This window comes from Dermacentor albipictus, chromosome 6 (genome assembly GCF_038994185.2).
Source record: "Dermacentor albipictus isolate Rhodes 1998 colony chromosome 6, USDA_Dalb.pri_finalv2, whole genome shotgun sequence".
NCBI lineage: Eukaryota > Metazoa > Arthropoda > Arachnida > Ixodida > Ixodidae > Dermacentor > Dermacentor albipictus.
The window spans coordinates 109485207-109494983 of NC_091826.1; the positions used below are offsets into that span (position 1 = coordinate 109485207).

At 42.9% G+C, this 9777-nt stretch overlaps 1 protein-coding gene across 2 annotated transcripts in view; it reads right to left on the reverse strand.

Annotated features, from left to right (window-relative positions):
• LOC135904971 (uncharacterized) overlaps positions 1-3701 on the reverse strand; it is a 103011-nt gene extending 99310 nt beyond the window's left edge. For both annotated transcript variants that reach the window (XM_065435961.2, XM_065435960.2), the window contains exon 1: positions 3618-3701. In XM_065435961.2, the coding sequence (XP_065292033.1) occupies positions 3618-3621 (4 nt within the window). In that variant the 5' untranslated portion in view covers positions 3622-3701. The remainder of the gene's footprint in view (positions 1-3617) is intronic.
• Between the last annotated feature and the right edge of the window lie 6076 nt (positions 3702-9777).

Here is a 9777-nt window from a genome sequence, read left to right on the forward strand (position 1 = left end):
AGGCAAGTATTCTTTTGTCTATTCGGTTGCTCCAACCTGGAACATGCCTTTTTCAACCATAGTTTATTGCTTCGTCTGCATTTCCCCTGAACATCAGCCCCAGTGGAAGTCCTCGCTGGCTTTGATAACAAGCAGAGGTATGTTGTTCTAAGGGTTCAACACAACTGCTTCGGCAGCGAGAAACAAGTGCAAGGAACACTGCTTGATGCATTTTATCTTTTACAACTCTGTAGATGAAGCGGATGGCAAAGACAATTTCCATCGTCATCAGCAGCTGCAGCAACGACACCAGCAGCCTGTTTTGTGTCTACTGCAGGACGAAGGCCTCTCCCTGCGATCTCCAATTACCCCTGCCCTGTGCCAACCGATTCCAACTAGCGCCCGAGAATTTCCTAATTTCATCGCTCCACCTAGTCTTCTGTCGTTCTCTATTGCATTTTCCTTCTCTTGGTACCTATTCTGTAACCCTAATGGTGGAACGGTTATCTAACCAGCGCATTACATAACATGCCCAGCTCCATTATTTCCTCTTGATGTTAATCAGGATATCGTCTACACCCGTTTGCTCTCTGATCCAAACCGCTCTCTTTCTATCTCTTAACGTTATGCCTAGCAATCTTCGTTCCGTCGCTCTTTGCGTGGTCCTTAACTTGTTCTCAAGCTTCTTTGTGAGTTTCCAAGTCTCTTCCCCATATGTTATCACCGGTAAAATGCACTGCTTGTACACCTTCCTTTTCAATGATAACGGTAAGCTTCCAGTCAGGAGCTGGCAATGTCTGCCATGTGCGATTCAAGCCATTTTTATTCTTCTGTGAATTTCCTTCTCTTAATCAGGGTTCTCTGTGATTAATTGACCTAGGTAAACGTACTCCTTTACAGACTCTAGAAGCCGATTGGCGATCCTTAACTCTTGTTCCTTTGCCGGGCTATTTATCATTATCTTTGTCTTTTGCATATTAATCTTCAACCCCACCCTCACACTCTCTCTGTTAACGTCCTCGGTCATGTGTTGTAACTCATCCCTAGTGTTGCTGAAGAAGACAATGTCATCTGCAAATCGAAGGTAGCCGAGGTATTCGCCGTTGGTCCTTGCTCCTAAGCTTTCCCAGTTTAGTAGCTTGAATACTTCTCAACACGCACTGAATAGCATTGGAGAGATTGTGCCTCCGTGTCTGACCCCTTTCTTTATAGGTATCTTCCTGCGTTTCTTGTGTAGAATTAAGGTAGCTGTAGAACCTCTGTAGACATTTTACAAGGCATTTACGTAAGCGTTCTGTTCTCCTTGATTACGTAATGCCTCCATGACTGCTGGCATCTCTACTGAATCAAATGCCTTTTCCTAATGTATGGAAGCCATATAGAGAGGCTTATTGCACTTTGCGGATTTCTCGATAACCTGATTGATGACATGGATTTGATCCATTGTAGAGTATCCCTTCCTGAAGCCAGCCTGTTCCCTTGGTTGACCAAAGTCCAGTGTTGCCCTTATTAGATTATTTTGGTAAATATTTTGTATAATACTGGGAGTAAGCTAATGGGCGTATAATTTTTCAATTCTTTAATGTCTCCCTTTTTGTGGATTAGTATAACGTTTGCATTCTTCCAGTTTTCTGGGACCCTTGTAGTCGATAGACACTTCTTATAAAGAGCCGCCAGTTTTTCAAGCTTTGTCTCCTCCATCTTTGATTAAATCGACTGTTATTCCACCTTGCCCTTCCGCTGTTCCTCGTTTCATGTCTTGCAAGGTCATTCTGACATCATCGCTAATCATAGGAGTTCCTGTATCCTGTTCATTACTGTTTCTAATGGAGGTATCCTGACTCCTCTGGGTACTGTACAGGTCAGTATAAAATTTTTCCACTTCCTTTACTATATCTTCGAGATTGCTGATGATATTACGCTGCTTATCTTGCAGTGCATACATACTGGTTTGTCCTATGCCGAGTTTCTTTCTCACCGATTTCAGGCTGCGTTCATTTTTTACGGCCTCTTCAGTCTTTCCCACGCTATAGTTTCGAATATCCCTTACTTTCGCCTTGTTGATCAGTTTTGACACTTCTGCGAATTCTATCCTATCTCTTGAGTTGGACACTTTCATTTTTGTCGTTTCCTTAATTATTAGCTCATTTGTTACTTGGGAGAGCTCGCCTACTTGTTGCCTTGGTGCCTTGCCACAATTTTAGGCACTGTTCATTCTTTGGAAATGCTTTTGCACGCTAATTCGAGTGGTAAGTGGCGTATATGTTATTTGGTGACGGCAAATTCACTATTGGCGGCGATGGCAGCAATAATGTAATTAGGAAGCGCAAGTTGTCTGTCCGGGAAAATACCCAGCGGCCCCCATACTCGGTAACCCAAGTTGTCTACTGTGCCAGCCAGTAGCCAGTAGCCAGTCCCCGTGACTCGTGCTGCCTGCACGGCAGATGCCTAGTGGCCCCATCTATTAGACAGCTTACGTGACATGGACGAAGGGCGTAAAGTAGCTGAATAAGGCTTAGAATGCCAATGGGATTACAAAGATATCCTCGCATTTTGCGCCGCTTTAATCATGCTGCTCTGAGAGGCAGTAAAATATTTAATGTTTAAAGATGGGCAAAAGCAAATAAATGCTAAGACGCCTTGTTTAGTACAGGGAATGTGTTTTCCCACATTTCCTCTAGAATCTATGGAAATGTTGACGTTTTGATTAATGCTGTGGCTATTCTTTTGACAACAAGCAGGATCGCTCGAAGTAAATTTCATGGGCAGTTTTCGTAAATTGCACGCGTGGATTCTGACCACTGACAGCGCGAAAAAAGTGAAAACTTGAGCAAGCACTAAGTGTAAGCAGCGTGTCATTGTTTAGTAATGTCGCTGCATCCGGGACAACAAAGGAGCGACGGGGACACAACATGAAACCCACACCTTCCAGTGGTTTGAGGGTTCGCCGAGATCTCCACGTGCAGGTTATGTATGAGATCGACTGCCTAGAAGAGCAGACGACCGACTTCTTTTACGAACGCTCCCACGCGCGCTTAGGCCTCGGTAAGGTGTAAAACTATGTACACCCTCATGGTTAGTAATAGTATAAACCATTTTATATCTAACACCCTTATCCACTCTGGGGCGTACGTGCGTGCCTCATTGTGTAAAGGTGCGAGTTATAGACTGATTTACACCTTTATTCACTTTTGAGGGTGTAAATTATTTTGCGGCGTAGCCCCAACCACCTGACCACCCTGGTACCAGCTTTGATCCCCTCGTTGCCCTCTGGGTGCCCTGAAGATCCTGCCCAGTGGGCTTTATTGTACTTTCAGGCTCTCTCCTTTGTCCTCCGTTTGCCAGCATTTTAATTTTCTTGCAGGCTAAATCATCTCTAACCAGCAAGTAACACTATGGACAAAGGACGTCGGTTCGACCAAGGGACACTATGGAAATGCTGGATGGTACAGTTATCCAGCTTCGACTGGTTGCCGGCAAAATAGCCTGTTTGTTTACGCTGAATCCCGAAAACTGACCTAGCCAGATGCGTTGGTCACATAGCGGTAATAAACTAAGAATGCCTGCCACGGAAGTTCAGCACGCAGAAATTGTTTACCCGGCGTTCTCGAGACATAGACGTGGACGAGATAACTCACCCATTTTTTCGCCAAGTTGTCACTAACGTAGAAGCCGGAAGAGAGCCAGTGGCACAACGGGTTGCCTTCGTCTTTGCGGTGCACGCACGCATGATGATGATGATGGTGGCGGTTATTCCTGACATTGGCGAATACCCACGGCGCAATATTGGCCATGTAGTACACGGTAGGATCATATGACAAGAAGGGCAAGATATGTTACAATGAGAAAAATAATAAAGCCAACGATTATTTCGACATATGCGTGTACGTAAGAATGAAGAAACCGCTCAAAAACCCTACTGGCTATTCAACTACGAATTCTTTAGCACAGTTAGAGTGTACTAGAACAGTGTACGTTGAAAAAGAAATACAGTTGAAAACATAGGCTCCTTTGAAGATGAGTGAACTGATGGTCAAAAATTGCATCGAAATTGTCGTCCCGACCGGTTTTCGAACAGTTAAATATAGCTTAGATAGGAAATCAATCTTTTTATTGTCAGCGCAGTCGAGTGCTTTTGGGAACAGAAAATCTATGCGCATCCTCACCTAGGCCAATACAGACAGTTTTGCAGTTCTATATTGTGAAAAAATTGTTTTGTTTAAGAATGGTGATAAGGTGTAGATTAGCTGAAGAATAATGAGTTCAATGCTAAACGAGTAATCATGGCTAAGAGCAAGCAAGTTCCGTTGAGGTCCCAGTTATGTTTTGGCTCCGAGAAAACTGTCTTTGTGGATAGCCTAAGACACTTAGGTGTGCATTTTGCGGGTCACCTGAGTTGGGATAATCGTGCAAATGCAGTTGCAACAAAGCTGTGTCGTATAGGAGGACTAATAGGCTGACATTGGCACTTCCTTGCAATGAAAGTAAAAGTCTTGATCGTGTAATTTACAATTTTGTCAGACCTGAATTATTGCCAACTTGTATGGGGAACAGCAATCGCTACTAACTTGCAAAAAAATGTTCACTTTATAGAAGAAGGTATTGTGCTCAATTTCTAAGGAAAGTATTTTCACACAGGAAGATGACTTGTTCGTTTGGTACATACGTTAATAAATTTCTGACATTTATTGCGTTAGGCTAACTGATAGTTACAGGAGGTAAATAAGAGCTAATGTCAATAACCTGTGCGCTGTGGCGCATCTTCATACCAATGTACCCGTGCATAACAGCAGGCACTGAGACCTTTGGCACGTTCCGAAATGCTAAACTAAGTACATAACTCCAAGTTTAGTTAACATGCTACCACGTATATTAAACAAATGTAAACACATGGAAGCACTTGTATGGAATATTTCTCGCAAAACTCTAATTTATATCCCTTGTGGTGTGTCTTAGCCATGTGTTTATAACATTCTGCGAAATAAGTGTTGATACGGTTGCTACAGCATGCCAGTTTGTTGCAATGTATATACCATCGGAATACCGTGTCATCGTCCTATGATCTGTGTAATGCTTTCGTTTAAGCGCTTATCATTTGCTGTATAAACATATTACTGCGAGATGTTTTGTTTTCATTCATTGCGAATCTCTGGTTTACCTTTTCTTAATTTCACTACATACTTCACTACATCATTTTAATACTTCTATGTTCTGCCTCATGTTCAAGCATGTTTTGTTTCTTGCGAATATCCAAAACTTTGCGTGCGAGTTTTTTTTTTTTCATTATGCATCCGGCTAGCCGACTGTGACGACGTACTGTAGAGGTAGATAGGCTTGTGAAGCTGCTCATGAAGCTTTGTTTCCTCGGCTCTCCCAATGTGCCATTGGAAAATAAAAATCATTTCCATTCAACTCATATCATTGGTGAGACTATGGAGGCCTTGGATAAGAAAGTCCAATGAACAATGTGCATTAAATCTCGCTAAAAGATCGATTTCGTATTTCAATTCACAACTGAAACACGCCATGGACACAAGAAGTGGTTTTATATAAACAAACAGCACTCTGCTTTCGAAGGACTTATTTTAATTTACGTCTGGAATATGCAAAAATGCAGCCAATGATCGCCTACTTGAATTCCGACAGTGTTTATTTACACCTTTTTCACACGTGACTTGTACTTCTCTCAAACCTTGGAATAAACCGCCGTTGTCGGGTATCGTTTTCTCAACGTACGAAATATTTTACTGTAGGTAATATCCCAGACAAGCATATTCAACTAGAACCCAACAGGTTTCTATTGGTAGTGAATGTGACCAACCCGGTTCCAGCAGGAAACCAACTGGTCCCAGTTAAACAGGACAACAGGTGCCAGTTAGAAGCCAACTGGCTAGCAACTCGTTTCTGTTGGGATTCAACTGGAGCCATCTTCAGTTGTACTGGAAGCAATTGGTTCTATAGTTGGGATCCATGAGATACATTTACCAGTATTGGTTTTACAATTGCTTACATCAAAAGATGAACTAAGTGATATAATGGTGAAGCGAGTGCAACATTTGAACGAATGGGTTTTACCCGATGCAAGATTTATTGACCTGTCGTGGTTGCTCAAGTGCTATGGTATTTGACTGCAAAGCGCAAGGTCGCGGACTCAATTCCTGGCCTCGGCGGCCGCATTTCAAGGGGGGCGAAATGTGATGAAATCCGTGTACTTAGATTTATGTGCATGTTAAAGAATCTCTGCTGTTTCAAGTTATTCCGTAGTCCTCCACTACGGCATAGCTCATAATCGCATCGTGGTTCTGGCACGCAAAACCCCATAGTTTAGTTCAACTTTCTAACATTCATTTCTATGAATAATTGAATCGTGCAGGATCCCGTTGCAGATATGCGCAACGCATTGAGTTTTCAAGCAGGCACGCCTTAGTTTCAGCTCACTAAGCGTGTGAAAGTAGGCCCCGGTCCTTACAGTCGTCGAATGCGTCATTGGTTCGTCTCGTGACATTACTCGGCGTGACTGGTAGGCATCGTGGTGGTGCGGTAATGTTACACCGGCTTTGTACCGCTGACGCCGTTGCCTAGCTATGCGCTAATGAGCTTAATGATATTTCGGGAAATCAGCTGATGTTTGCAGCACGTCGATTACTTCACTACGACAATGAAAAGCAATTGCTCCCCAAGCGTAGAGCTGCAGAGACGCACGAGTGCATCAGCACACTTTTTACCCATGGACCCTATTGTGTTTGATATTGCTGGCATAGAAAGAATAGCACATCAGTTAAAAGTTTCTTCATCATGTGGCATTGACAATATGAATTCAAAGTATTTAATCAGCACTAAAGTGTACAGTGCTGTAATGCTTTCTCATCTATTCCAGGGAAGCTCTTCAGAAAGCCTTCATTCCAGAAGACTGGAAGGTTGAGGAGGTGACATCCTTGCACAAGTCTGGGGATAGCCATTCGTCACCTAATTATCGGCCCATTTCACTTACGTGCATTCCCGGTGAAATTATGGAACATGTCATGAACATCAGCATGGACTTCGCAAGTCATTTTGCTGTGAAACTCAACTTTTATCGTTTACACAGGATCTAAATTCCATACTTGACAAGAGTTCCATTGTTGACTGTATATTCCTACATATTTCGAAAGCGTTTTACAAGGTTTCTCATCAACTGCTTCTTTTAAAGCTAAGTAAACCTAACCTTGGTCCTAACGTTCTTTCATGGCTGCACTCTTTTCTCACCGATTGCTTGCAATATGTCACAGCTGATAGCACTTCCTCTGTCATTTCTACAGTTGAATCGGGTGTGTAACAAGTATCTGCGCTGGGACCGTTGCCTTTTCTCATTTACATTAACAATTTACCTGATAGGTTATGCTCATCCATTAATCCTTTTGCAGGTGACTGTGTCATCTACCGCGAAATTAACAGCGACTCCGACATAGGTCTTCAGTCTGATACCAACTATGCTCCTGACTGGGCTAACACATGGAACAAGGAACTAAACATAAGCCACCGTAAGTGCATGCGTTTTTCTCATCGTGATACTACACTGCCCTCTTATCATCTTAAGACTAGTAACCTCAAATCTGTGCCCTGTTACAAATGTCTAGGCATATTTATTTCTTCCAATCATTTTTGGAAAATGCATGTAGACAATATAACCAACTATGCTAATCGCATGCTGGGCAACATACGCCGCAATTTTCATCTTCTAGTTCTGTAAAACTACTTAACCTAATTTGTCCAGAACCGGGCGCCTCGCTTCATTCTTTCTAATTATCACTGTAACTCCAGCGTCACTAATATGAAAGGAAGCTTATCATTACCATTGGTTATCACAATGCAGGAATATTTTGCCTTTGCCTGTTGCATAAGTTACATTATGACAACCCCATTCTTAACCCATTGAGGGTCGACGCCGTAAATATACGGCGCCGCGAACAGGTCCGAAAATGGTCGACGCCGTATATTTACGGTGCCGTCTGTACGTTTAAAACGCGAGCTAATTTCCTAACTTTTTCTTGCCTGGCATGTGGTGCTACTATGTGGGAATACATGAAATTTTTTTCTCGTGTCTCTCTCTTTCAGTTTTCGTTGTATAGTTTTTTCTTGCTCCGGCGCGTCTGCTACCGCTCGCGCATTGGCGCGCTCGCGGGCGCGCGGCGGTTAGTTTCGGTCTTGTTCCGCACGCGGTTTCGGCTTTTGCTCGCAAAACTGATGGCTATCTCGTTCTTGTCACTCAAAGGGTGACCGCCTGTTACCCGCTCGGTTGTTGCTCACAGGGGTCCGCATACGAAGGATGCCGCCGTGCATGCGTTTCCTTTTTTGGCACTTTATTCCGAAGTTGCCTCCCACGTCTGTTCAGGGAAGCAGTACCCAGAGGAGGTGCCATGTCTGCGCCAACCCCACTCGGCAGCAAAAATATCGCGAGGACACAAGGTACATGTGCGCTGAGTGCAACAAACCGCTCTGCGTGGAGCCATGCTTCAAGAACCACCACACGTTGAAGAAGTATTAGTGCAAAAGGAACATTTGAGAGTTGCAAAAAATTTTCGTGTGCGCATTCTTCTTGTGTATTTTTCTCGTGTGCACATTGTGTATAACAATGCGCCATTTTTTTAAAAATCTTATAACATTATTTGCTATTTTTTATTGTTTTTCATGAATAAACAGTCCATATATGCCAACACCAAACATTTTTTTCTCACTTTACGGTCACCCTAGAAAAATTACTGTAATTTTTTTTCGAAATAGCTCCCTCTGAAGAATTTAAATGTGCAATAAAAAAAATCGACGCTGAGTGGTCGCATGTGGCGAAAAAAATCGACCCTCAAAGGGTTAATAAATTGATAACGCTCCCTCGTTACCTTTCAGCTAGCACCGACCATCGTCATAAGGTTGGTATTCCTTCATGCCACACCAACCACGTTTTCAATTCATTCATCCCAAGTACAGCCAATTGGAATCACCGTCCCCAATCTGTCTTAAAAATATCAGATAAACCGAAGTTCAAAGCTGCTTTAACTAACCTGCTGCTGTCAAAACACACGAAATTGCAGCGCTGTCAATTTTATTTTTGCTTAGCCCATTTATTTATTTATTTATTATTCTCCTGCAGCTGATTCAGACGATGACCCTTTCGTTTTGTTTTTCATATTTTTTACTCATTCAAGATTTTCCGATTGATTTGTAACAGCAGACAGCTGTGTGCAGTGAAGGAGCCTGTGCAAGGTGATATCTCTATGCATACAGTGGTATATTTTTATTTGCTGAGAAAGAAACAAACAACTGGTGAAGCTTGTCTGTGTTCAGTTCATAATAAAGTGGTTCACAAGTGTCCCAAATAAAGCAGCTAGGTTCATTGCTGGTGCCACAAAAAGCCTGCCCGCTATACGCGTGTGGCTTTCTCTCTCAACCTCAGTTCACTTTGCTCACAGGATGGCAGACTTTCACAAGACTCTGCTCCCTAAAAAGAATGTGTAGTAGCTGTAGTGGGAACTAAAGAATGACGACGAAGAAGCTGCAATGTAGTGCCAACGCCTTGGTGAAAGGGTTTTCCTATTTAAAATATAGATGAGAGCAAGTATTCTCGTTGAAATGTTGGTACCAATTCAAGGCTTCCTACTTGTCTTCCTTGAGCTCCCTCAATGTCGCTTGTGAGTGTACTTGTAAGTACCACGGGAGAGTATCTTATCTTTTTTCACTGCATACCTCGGCCCATATTCTGAAACATTCGCCTTCCACAAAACTACCGCCTTGGCCACACTTCCGCAAATGGCGCTCACTGATTGG